The sequence below is a fragment of the Thunnus maccoyii genome, chromosome 7 (genome assembly GCF_910596095.1).
Source record: "Thunnus maccoyii chromosome 7, fThuMac1.1, whole genome shotgun sequence".
NCBI classification, from domain to species: Eukaryota; Metazoa; Chordata; class Actinopteri; order Scombriformes; family Scombridae; genus Thunnus; species Thunnus maccoyii.
In genome coordinates, this window is record NC_056539.1 from 11,675,430 (window position 1) to 11,688,321 (window position 12,892).

Consider the following 12,892-nt stretch of genomic DNA (forward strand, 5'->3'; position numbering starts at 1 on the left):
CCTAATAAAGATCATACATTAGTGTGTGCTCTAAAGCCCCCACCATGCTGTATTCATTTGTATGGCTCGGCAGTGATGATCCAAACCATATGAGCAGCTGAGTAGATCTGCAGAGACCCAGTGAAGAGGCAGGCCACCCACAGCCTTCTCTCGCTGCTCTGTTTCGTTTTTCCTCCCCTCCTAGGTCAGGCAGCATTCCTTCGGGGCCTTGGGGATCTCCGCTGAAGAAGGCAACATCACTCACAAAGTCTCAGATACTACAACATATGCTACCTTCATTTCCCCCCAACGATCAAAAGGGAACATAAAAAAAAGCAGTGACAGACAGATGGGCAGACTCACATTACTTTACTTTGCCATTAGTGCATACTTTGCAGTGTCAGGGGGTGAATGGGTGCAGGAAGAGAGAAGAGTAGTGCTCTGCCCTTGAGCAATATATCAAGTTCAATAAACAAGACTATGTTAGAGCTTATCAAGAACATTCATGTCTGCCCCCTCATTTTTAGTCTATGACCAAACACAGACAACCACAGCAAATAATAAAGACGGAGACAAAACACTGCAATACTTTGGATATGTATACAGTATCCGTCGACAAAAGGGACATGCGTGTGTTTTTGAATACCATTGAGTCTTCAAAAACAATTCACAAGAGGTGATTTGAAGCTAATCTGCAATATCATCGTGTTGGATCAGGAAATCTGCACCTTCACTCCCACTCCTGCCCTTATCGCTCGGTCTGAGTATTATTGTAACTGCAGCTGTAGAGTGAAATATCAGCATTCATTGATAAACCCAGACAGTCAACAAACTAAAATATGACAACTTTGGAAAGGACTGTAGCTACAGATATTTTTATGCACTTGATATTAATATGATTTAGCAAAATATTCCCAGAAACCCTTTTAAAATAACCCTAGAAGTTCACCACTTTGTTGTGGTGGTCCTTTCCTTCCTCTGCATTTACACTACAAAGAAGAGCAATTTAGGGTCTCTGCTGGATCACGTCACTTCAAAAGATTATTGTTTGTAAGACAATAATGAGATAAGAAATACGTTCAAAGCAAGTCATTTCTATAGGCTATTTTCCTTCCAGAACCACAACTTATAGAAAGAAAACTACCATGATCAAACAGTATATGAATTGTGAGGAAAGTAAATATCTCGGAGCCATGCCACATTAAAGAGGGAGACGAGACAATACAGAACAAAACATCCTGGAACAGTATGTAGTGACCTCTTTTTATGAGTTTGCATTCAGAGATTATTATGCAATAAAGTATTTTCCCAGATTCTTGAACAGTTCAGCTTAAATTCAAATCAATAAACTGCATTTATAAACTGTAAATGTATCTCAAAATAGTAGAGACACTACTAACTGTAAAAAAACAACTTTATTTAAAGTTTAATAATGAAAAAACTAACCTAAAACCCTAACTCAGCACTTAATTAGCCTTTAATTAGTATAAAATGGTGTGAAAATGTTTTGTGAGGTCATATAAGTGCCCAGCGTCTGGCGCTTGAGGGCATGGATCATTTCCCGACTCTGGAAATTGAGTCAGAGTCAAACTGTGTCCTGTCCTGGCTTATTACTGGCTGAGAGGATCGCCCATCCCAGCAGCATAATTCCATCTGGGCTAAATATTTATACAGAGGGGGAACGACATCACTTATCCACAACACATTCATTCACATAAGGGAGAGCTACTTCCAGAGAAGTTAGAGTGATCTGATCTGTTGCTTAAGGAACGTCGCTTCTCGCTGATATTTGCTTAGGTTTTGTACTAACTAGAGTGCACAATGAGCTTTTTGATTCCTGTTTTTGGCCTGATTCTCACTTTGTTTCAGATTGGGAGGAATCCTGCTAGTGGTGAGTGGACTTTTTTTGTGCTTTGGAAAAGTATGATCTATCATGCTTTAAAAATAAGTGCATGAATCATCTTCCAGTTATCATAATGATGAGGTACTTTTGCTGATAGTTTGTAGTTACATATTATCTTCACCTCATACTTAAAAAAAGAAAGTGTTTTGAATAAGTATTTTCCAAAGAGTACAAGATAATTCGGAAATAACCTCACTTATTTTAAAAAAAACAGACAGGTGCTATATATTAGCATTTCATAATGGAAAAAAACAATACAGTTTTATAATCAACTATTATTTGTTGTCTTGATTTGAATAAGTCAGTAACTCAGAATGATGTAATACATGTGTTTACTAAAAATTCAACCATGAATCATTTGAGAGTTTATATGTATTTGAGTAACTTAAATTGTTTTATATATATTTATGCTGTTATCTTCAGCTGGGATGTGCTGGCTACAGCAGAGTCAAGACCAAAGGTGCGACATGGTGCTGATGAGAGGGGTGACCAGAGAGGAGTGCTGTGCTGGGGGCCGCCTGGACACAGCGTGGTCCAACACTAGTCTGCCCATGAATGAGGTCAGCCTGCTGGGTTTCCTGGGAATCGTCTCCTGTAAACCCTGCAAAGGTAAACAAACAAACCTTTTAAAAACTAATTACTTTAATCTGCTAAGTATCTCAAGTAGGAGCAGTTAGTTACTTGTGGATTGCTTTGATTTATCACTGCAGGGCACATATATTAGTAATTGCATCTAAACCAAAAGTAAGTGCTTTACTAAACTGCTTTAAAACCCTCAATGAAAGTCTTAACAGTCCAACATTCAGCCTCTATGAAGCTCCGTTCGAATTAAGGTTATAAAAATATTTCACCAAACTCAGGCTACTACTGCCAGGTGGTCGTTTTAAGGTAAGTACTAGGGGTTTTAAGATAGAAACTCACTGCTTTTGTATCATTCACATACTTAAAACTGAAAATCGTAATAAATTGACTGTTCCATTACACAAAATAACACTTATCTTTCCTGGAGATGTAGTGAAAGTTAATTGGAACCATGAAATTTGTGAATTAAGTTATTTACACAATGAGTTCCCGATGCAGCTTTCTAATACAATGCAGACGTGGATTGCGGAGAGTCGTTCCACATAACTCCACCCAGCTGTCCAGAGAAGCTTCCTCTTTCTGGAATCTCTGCAAGGTTCATTCAAGTTCACTTGCAGATAAATTCTGTTTTCATAAACAGCATTTGCACTATGTGATCATAGGCCAAACATGCGAATTAGTCCATTTTGATAAGTTCCAGTAAAAACCCAGCTACAGTCATTTTTAGGTAAACATGCCTGACCACAGCCCCGGGTTTTTCTGGCCTCATCACACAGCTTAGAGAAACAGAGATATGGGTTGTATTTAGATCAACCTGAAATAAGCAGAGAGACCACAGGCAAAGGTAGCCTGCAGCTCTGTAATATAATTTGTATTCACATAAAGGTAAACTTTAATCACAGAGCACAAGCACAGCCACGTTTTAGAGGATAACATGACAATTGCTAAAACAAACATCTGTATGTGATGGCAAATAAATGAAGTTGGTAGAATTGGATACATTATTCTTGTTTGCTCAATTCTAGAGCACCTCCATCCTTCTCCTTTCTTCTTTTCATTGTGCGTAAACATTTTTCCTAAGCTAGTTAAAAAGGAGCCCTGTTTGTTTCCATGAGCAAAATAAGAAAATAAATTCTTGCAGACTGGAGAGTAAATGCCTGCCACGTGCCCAGGAGTCTGGGACTCATAATGTGCAACACTGTCTTGACTGTTAATCACGTGGAATTCTGTGGGAGGAAAACGTCAGTATCATGAATGTCACATTAATAAAAGTTTAAAGGTGGCTCATCAGTTTGGAGAAAAAATTTGGAATGATACATTACACCCGCAACATCACAAGACTAGAGCCTGTATTCAGACATCCCCTTATTGGGAGAAACAGAGAGGAGAAAGAGACAAAATGTATACAGTAGACAGCAAGAGACAGAGTGAGAGATGGAAAGTAAGCAGAAGATAGACCAGAGGAGTCAGAGAAAAAAAAGCCATGAAATAAAACAGGATATTGAAGTGCTGGTAGAGACAGGAAATAAGAAATAAGTGCCTGACAGTTTACAGGACTGAGAGCTGATCATCTCTAAAGACTCAGAGAGGTCCTGGGAGGAGACCTATATGCATTCTCTAATGTTGACTCTGCACTGTGTAGGATTACAGTTCCTCCTGAGCTCTGATATTATGGAGTGTCAAATGAGCCAGGGGGCTTCCTCATTTCTCAGCCTGTAAAATTCTCTGAAAGCTATTTGAACTCCGTCTACCTCAAAGCCCCTCCGTCCCTCTGCAGGAGCTTAGCCCGGTCTGTGTGCAGCCGTACACATAGATCTGTTATGAAAACACGCCAGCTTCACATTCCACCAGGCGAGACACCCCTGTGTGTAACGGTCAATAAAGAGATGTGATTATTGTAAATATTGTGCAAGGTGAAAATTGTGCTATGGTCTGGGAAAGCCCCAGATTTCAAACTTGTTTTGTATGAAAATGCCTGCGGATCACCTGATGTCTGCAGACTTGTTAATACAGTAACATTAAACTGACACTGTGCAGTGCTCATGCACATATGAAACCACTCGCTGTGCTTTTGTAGAGACTTGTGAGGGAGTCAAATGCAGTCCCGGGAAGGTTTGCAAGATGAAGACTGGAAGGCCTCAGTGTGTGTGCTCTCCAGACTGCTCTCACATTTCCCGAAAGCATGCTGTGTGCGGCAGCGATGGGAAGACATACAAAGATGAGTGTGGTTTGCTGATGGCCCGCTGCATGGGACACCCTGACCTGGAGGTCATGTACCAGGGAGAGTGCAAAAGTAAGCAACATGTACACATTCATCTTCTAAGCTATTCTGCATTAAAGTAGTACATAAAATGTATTATAACAGTTGTACATTCTTCATGATTTTTACAGAGTCATGCTCCAACGTGGTGTGTCCAGGAACTCACACCTGTGTGACCGACCAGACCAACAGCGCTCACTGCGTCATGTGCCGCACAACACCTTGTCCAATACCCTTGCTGTCTGAGCAGCCCATCTGTGGTAATGACAACATCACTTACCCCAGCGCCTGCCACCTCCGCCGGGCCACCTGCTTCCTGGGCCGCTCCATAGGAGTCCGATACTACGGACACTGCAACAGTAAGGCCACATAAACGTCTGTCGCCTTCACTTTTCACCTGTTTTTACTTGTAATAATGGAAGCGATAATGATGACGCAGGTACATTTTGACTTTTACTCTGTCGCCTCTGTGCAGATCTCCCAAAGAAATCTCAAGAAACCGACGGCAGCGAGGAGAACGCAGTCTAGACGGATGTATCCTGAGTCGGTCGACAAACACACCACTAGCTTCCCATAACGACCTCTTTTGTGACAATCACTCACCCTCCCCTTTGTACACAGAACAACGATACATTTGATATGGAAGACCTCTGTTGGAAGACGCACATTGGTGTAACTGCCTGAAAAAAAGCTACCAAAACTTTTCGGCAATTTGTGTTAATCACGCGTTAGTTTGAGGAAGTAGAGGCAGATGAACATGTGTCTCATGTTCATCTGCCTCTACTTCCCTCATGAGCTCTTTGGGAGATGTGTGCATATTGTAAATAGAATACCACTACTATTTATTGGAGAAGGTATCAAACTCTATTTATGTTTTTATCCTAGTAACAAATCCATATAGCCTTGGGAAAGCTGATGCAAAAACAAATGTATTTATTGTGTTTTGTGTATTGTGTATGTACAATAGCGGTCACTGGCATTGGCATTTTACAACTTTTTACATTTTTTACAGTCTCCATTTCCCACAAACCCTATAAGCTGATGGAAAGTAATCCTAATTTGTTTGGAAAGTTGATACCACTTCATAGCCTGCCAATGTGGTTTCCATTCACCACAAACAACAACAGGACAACTGTAGTTGTACTGTATGTATTTTAGCTCTTGTCAGGAGGTGAGGAAGAGATTCAGCCTAAACAAACCTGTATAGTCTCTCTCTCTCTCTCTCTCTCTCTCTCTCTCTCTCTCTCTCTCTGTCTCTCTCTCTCTCTCTGTCTCTCTCTCTCTCTCTCTCTCTCTCTCTCACCCCACACATGTTTACTCTGGATCCTGATCCAAACTCTTGGCCACCCGCTGATCACTAAAATTAACAGTTTGGTTGTGTTTGTAGGAGTCTCAGAAGACTGTTGGTACAACCCCAAGCCCTGTACAATACCTCCTCTGTTGAATGCTTGGCTTTGTTTTGTAAATGCATTTTGTAGGTCATGCTAGTTCATTCCAATGCTGTTTTGCTGCTTTTATTTGATTGGAATTTTTTCAAAGAACTTACTAGACAGACAAATGTATTTAGCATCGTCTGACTGAAAGGAAAATTAAATTTGTCCAGGAATGGACTGCAATTTAGTCCAATGGAACATACCTGATTATACTGCGATCAGAGATGAGTCAATCTGCTCATTGTTGACGCTAGTAAAACTGGTAGATATCTGCACAAATGGCCAACTCTAGATGGTCAAGTGATTCAACAGGCCCAAAGCAGATGTCTGGACATTAAATAATCCTTCAAGTGTATTATGGAAGATTTCAATGAACCACACAAACTCCTGTAAATAACATCATGTGTACCTACCTGTGTACCTACTGTGAAATTTGAATGATAAATGCATCAACATATTTTTGTATTTTTGTACTGCCATTTCAAAACAACATAAAGTTTAATATTTGTCACAATGTGTCTTTCTCTTAGCCTATATCTGAATTCACCTACATACTGGTTATCTGCATTGTATTATTATACATTTCATAACAATACGCACAATACTCTACAACTGTGAAACTGTGCCTGACATGCATTCTATAATATTTAAACTGTGTCACAAATGTGTAATCATAGCCAGCTCTAGCCAAATGAGATCATCCTTGTACCCTAAAGGGAACTGGATAGCTTTGCTCTCATGCTGGGGGTTTAGGGTGGTGGGTCAGGCTCCAGCAGCCAGTCAGTCAGCGTATGCGTGCAGTGGTTAGACCTCCTCTCCTGTGCGTGCGGTGGCTGAGTCGCCTCACCAACAGGCCTCTCAAGGCCTCTTGTGAGAGAATCAAATCCAGGCCGGGCAGCTTTTCTCCCTTGTCTCCTCAGGGATATCCCCCTGCTCTGGCTTGGATGGGAGGGATCAGGGGACGGAGGGCGAAGGAACTGAGGAATGAATGTTTCAGAGTGCTGAGGGCTGGGTACTGACTCACTTTCCTGTGTAAAGTACCTCCCTTGTTTTTCTGTCTTCTCTCCTTCTCTCTCCCTCCTCTGAATCCTACACTCCAACATGCAGCAGCATCTGGTTCAACTTTAGGGAGATGTTTATATTCCTGTCCAAGTACCCTTTTATTACACTGGGAATGGAATTAGATGTTTTGTTAGTTTGAACAGGGCAAATAACAATGCCACCGAGGGGTTGTTGTATATGCCCGCACATAAAATACACAGCATTTTTCTTTTTTACATTTTGGGTGTGTTGTGTATAAAATCACATATGATTGATTTGTTGATCCAAAGGAATTTCTCAAGAGACTTTGACACCAGCACTGCCCCACAAACATATTGGTCAAATTTTGTTATCAGGCTGAATTTGCCTGGGCAGAGGGAGCCATGCCAGCTTAGTCTTTAATTATCACAACTAATAACTAGAAATCATATTCCATATATTACATTTAAATTTAACTACCCAATATACACCTCATTATGTAGGATGTACAGTATCTGGAACATATAATCTTACACAATAGCAATTATGCTCATACCTTTATGAATGCGAGCCATCTATAAATTCCTCTGTGACCCACACAATAAACTCACCAAACCAGTGTTTCTAGCCACGGTTTAAAAAGTGTCAGTCTAAGAGGAATTTGCAGTGAACACCCATGCATATGTTGAAATGGCTGTGGTCTCCCAGTAAAAATACACAACTGAAAAATAAGTTGAGACAGCAGTTTTGATACGCACTGTGCATCTGGACAAACCATCCAAACAGATACACGTTGTTCAAGACAAATAAAATCCCATTTGTTATCGTCATTATGACTGTGTAATACCTTCTCCAGGAACAACCTGTATATCATTACCACACAGCCCTCTGACTGATGTTGGATATGATGCACCCCTGTCACACCAGTGGTGGTAATGACATAACCACAGAGTGAACCTATGAGCCATTTCAGAGCTATTCTAATTATACTCAACATGTGACCCCAGGAATTCTTTGCCCACTCTATATTTCATTGTTCTTTCTACATGTTATGGTTTGTGGTGTGGCCAATGAGGTGTCAGCCTCACATCCACTGGAACAGGACTTTGTGTGGGTGTCTGTTATAGTACATTTGAGTGTGTGGGTGCGATTATGAATGCATCTCTCATGCTGGAGCTCACCTGTTGTGAGCAAGGGATCAGTCATACATAGTTACATCATGACCTCTGGCTGAGTTGTTTATATCCCCACAAACACACGGAGTGATGATGTGACGCCCACACTGACATTTCAGGGATGCGTAATCATCCTGCGCTGATATGTCAAGCTTCTTTCTCAATGACATCCACATGGTATCATTTCCGCAAAGTTGCCATACTACTTCCAGTAAATTAACAGCCAACATTTAAATCTGAAATGATGTTGTGATGAAACCAGGCGCTGCAGAGTGCCTTGGAGACCACCCACTATCTGGATCGCGCCACTGGATTGTAAACAGCTCTGTCTCACAGCTGAAACTAATAGATATCAGATCCATCACTCCATCAGAATATATCTGCGTCAGACATTATTTCCCACACTTGCTTTGTTACATGGCATGTCTTTTAATTTTCCACATGTGTATAATATTTAACTTCTGACAAATGATCATCATACTGACACAACAGCCCACACTTCAGTCTTATAGTTTATACTGGTGCAAATTATGTTTTATAGATTTCTCGGAAATGTTATTTACTCTTTATGATCGCTGATCTGAGGTCATGTATATTATTTAGGCATATTAGGTCACCAGTCACCCAAACTGTCTAATATTAGTTTAATATTAATTTACTAATGGGTTTTTAAATATGATGGAGGTTTGGAGGTGAAGAAAACAATAAAGCCAATTTAGGTAATGCTCAAAAGTGTAATTTTGTACCCTAGATATGTTATCACAGGCCTACATTGAAACAAAAATCTAAAAATTGTGGAAACTTTTAGAGCCTCAAGATATAAATGTTTGCCAGTTGTTACAGAATGTTTTCTTAAATTACACTGTTACTAAAAATTTCCATCAGCTCTACCTGACAAGAAAACTATGTTCTATTTGCTCAGAGATTGTTTGAAGTAATGTTCTGGGCTGCCACCAGTTTAAGCAACAACTGAAAATCCAGTGTTTGTCAGTGTTTTGGTCAGGATCAGATCATCATCAACAAATCAGCAGAGCTAGGAAGTTGTGCAAATGCTAATTGTACCCAATTATTCTTGGTGAATTGTTTCACTTCCTCGTCATGACCTCTGGGACAGCTTCTTTTCTGGCACTGTGTGTGTGGTCTGGTCCATATGTACTGCAGGAGTAATACAGTAGGTACCGGAAATACAACATAATACACTGTAAGGCTTTGTAAAATATGCCAGTTATAAATGTGAAAAAGCTGTGTTGAATCAATTTTGTTATAATATTTTAAAACATATTGTATTGCCTTAGACTCCTTGGAGGTTTAAAATTTGTTTGGGAACATGTGTACCTGGACGAGCATAATATGAGATTGTTGCCTTCCTTTCTTGGCACTGACATGGTCATTGAATTAACTCTGGTTTGAGTTCATGTTGAAATATCATAAACTGAAAAAAGTCAATGAAGTGTGATGATTGGATTACACTTAGTTCCCCAAATTGAGTCCAATTGTGCAATTTGAGGCTCGGAAAATTACCAGGCCATGACTGTAATTTCACATCAGCTTTTCAGGTGGCTCTTGCATAGAAGCAAGACACAAATATCTTTTTTTTATAAGTCTTGGCCCAGCTACCTGCTTCTTTATCATGGAAAGTTGGTTTGGTTATCATGGAAAGTTGGTTGGGCACTTAATTTGCTGTCATGCGTTAAGGTATGCCATGCAAATCCACTCAGCAAGGATGAGAGTGGGAAAGTTGCCTTGGTTCAGATTTCATTTGATTTTGCCCAGTCATTATCAACAGCTTCTTTCAATTGAATAGCTGCAATAGCCACAAGGACAAACCTAATTAAATCATCTGTTAGGAGATCCTCTGCTTGCTGAAGTAGGACAGCATACCACAAATGAACTCAGGAGGCCCATATGGTATCTATTCCTCCAGACTACAGAACTGCACATCTTGTATACAGATTGATGGTCAGTTTTAGATTAGAGGAGTAACTGGAGGTTATGCATATAACCAATGTTCCCTGAGGGAGGGAAACAAGGTACAACACGTCAGTATGTGAATTGCGTCCTCGCAAGACCAACCTGAAGAACCTTTCTAAAAACACCTGTCAAGGCCAATGAGACTGTCGCAGGCAGGGGGAGTCCCGCCTTCCCCTGGAGCTACAAAAGACCCTGCACAGTCTCTGCTCCTCAATCTAAACTGCACTAAGCCAAACAGGCGGTGAGGGGTTGACTTGTGTTGTACATCGTTTTCCCCCTTCAGCAAAAATTGATTATATGCATAACCTCCATTTCCCTTTCGGTCGGTACACTCGGTACAACACATCAGTATAGGGATATGGCAACATGCCCTGAAAACAACCCCTGCAGATAGACTGAGGTCTTGACCAGACATATACAGATATTTTTCTAAATGGATATTTTCCCCCTCCATTTCAAAAAAAAAAAATCTACATACATATAAAGTCTACGTCAACGATATGTCAAATACCTTTGGCGATTGTTGTCTCAGGCTCATGCTCATTACACAAAGCAACAACGGGCATGCGTGAATTGAGGTGTGACGTCATCATTTCTCAGATGTGTTTTACATGTCCACATCGATACAGAGAAACCAAAGTTTTTAAAAATCTGCACTTAAGAAGGCATTTTAAAACGTTTGCACATGGATGAGAGGCCAAAACATAGAGGTAAATGTTTGTTTGACAAAATATCTGTATTAGTGCGGACAAGGCCTGAGATGAACTGGCCCTGATATAGCAGGAGTGATAATGTCAGCTGCATCACTATCCAGGGCTGTCACATCCAGGCAACAAAACTTCATGAATGTATGCGGAAATGCCCATCTTGCAGCAGAGCACACATCCTCCACTGAAATCCCTTTAAAAAGGGCCCAAGACATGGCCATACCCCTGGTGGAGTGCACGTGCATGCTACTGGGCATCTGTGCACCCTTGCAGGCATAAGCACGCAAGATGACCTCTACTATAAAGTGAGAAAGGCATTGCTTGGAAAGTGCCTTCTCTTTGATTGTGTTAGCAAGACAGGCAAAAACTGGTCAGTTGTGTGTATTTCCCACCTTCGCTCAACATACACGAGCAACGCACATACCGGGCATAGATTACGCAAATGCCGTTCCTCAGTTGATGCAAATGGAGGCAGTAAAAAGGATGTCAGCTCAAAAGATAATGCCCTGTCTGACAAGGCAGTTACTTTAGGGATGTATGCGAGATTAGGACGCAGTATCACCTTAGAGCTGTCCAGTGCAAACTGTGATTGTGAAGGATGAACAGAGCACATGGATGTCTGAGCACAAGGCCAATAGGAGCACTGTCTTATACAGAAAGCATATCAATGCCCACAGATTGTAATGGCTCAAAAGGCGCATCGCACAGTGTATCTAGAACTAGAACAAGGTTCCACTGGGAAATCATGATTTGTGCATCAGTCGCTATGCCCTTCATGAAATGCATCACCAGAGGGTGGGAGTCAGAGGATTTTCCATCAAATCCCACATGGCGGGCAGAGATAGCTGAGAGATAGTCTTTAATAGTGGAAAAGGAAAGGCCTCTTTCCAATAATTCTTGGAGAAATGTCAAAATATCCACCACAGTGCTTTGGAATGGAGTAATATTCCTTTTGTGACACCAAGCATCGAATAAATGCCACTTGAGCGTATATAACCCCTGCGTGGACACTGCTCAGGCGCTCTGTATTGTGTCAATGACATTGGTAGGCAACCCTGTCACTGTCAGTTTCTCCCTTTCAGGGACCAGGCCCACAGATTCCAGATTTTGGGGTGCTGGTGCCAAATCAGGCCCTGGGCCTGCAACAGTAGGTCTTTGCGCACAGGGAGGCACCACAGTCTCCTATTCAGAAGAGAAATGATCTCCACGAACCCTGCTTTCTTGGGCCAATGCGGGGAAATCAAAATCATAGTTTCCACTACATCGGGGTGCCATCTCCACTCTCTTGACAATGGAAAACCCCTGGAGAGAAGGTCTTCCATGCTGTTCAGTATTTCCGGGATGCGTTTTACTCTGAGAGACAGCAGGTGAATGCTGCTCCATGACAGTAAGCTGTGAGACAGAGAGGAAGGGAAGAGAGCATGTCCCTCCCTGTTTGTTTATGTGCACATATTGTTGCTGCATACTAGAACATGCTGTCCCGACAGTAGACCCATACTGTAAAATTGTCTAAGTGAAAGATCCACAGCATAGAGCTCCAGCAGACTAATATGCCTTGACCTCTCCTCATCTGTCCAGGTCCCATTCACATGTGCAGGTGCTGGCACTGATGGAGACACATTGTGATGTGGCTAGAACAGAGACAGATGTCGACTGAAAGCAGTCACTCTCGGGGATGATAACTGGGCTTGGTTGTCTACAGAATCCAAATCGAGACTGAGAAAAGGAGTGAGACACATGACACACATGACATCGAGGGCACCTCTTGTGTAGGGGAGTCTGCTGGGACATGTGGGTATTGGCCTGATACACCGAGTCTGACAGAATCAGTAAGTTGCCCAGATAGTCAAGGGTTTGAATCA

At 41.4% G+C, this 12,892-nt stretch overlaps 1 protein-coding gene across 1 annotated transcript; it reads left to right on the forward strand.

Moving 5' to 3' along the window:
• Window positions 1–1,674: 1,674 nt before the first annotated feature.
• fstl3 (follistatin-like 3 (secreted glycoprotein)) lies at window positions 1,675–6,671 on the forward strand. The gene is made up of 5 exons (XM_042415559.1): window positions 1,675–1,870; window positions 2,306–2,491; window positions 4,542–4,757; window positions 4,856–5,083; window positions 5,200–6,671. Exons 1-5 carry the CDS (start codon window positions 1,801–1,803, stop codon window positions 5,250–5,252), a joined length of 753 nt encoding a protein of 250 aa, XP_042271493.1. The 5' UTR covers window positions 1,675–1,800; the 3' UTR covers window positions 5,253–6,671.
• Window positions 6,672–12,892: the final 6,221 nt, after the last annotated feature.

Coding starts and splice junctions, on each gene's coding strand:
- fstl3 (XM_042415559.1), top strand. CDS start 1,801: ATGAGCTTTTTGATTCCTGTTTTTGGCCTGATTCTCACTTTGTTTCAG. Junction 1,871..2,305: donor TGGGAGGAATCCTGCTAGTG/GTGAGTGGACTT, acceptor TGTTATCTTCAG/CTGGGATGTGCTGGCTACAG. Junction 4,758..4,855: donor GTACCAGGGAGAGTGCAAAA/GTAAGCAACATG, acceptor TGATTTTTACAG/AGTCATGCTCCAACGTGGTG.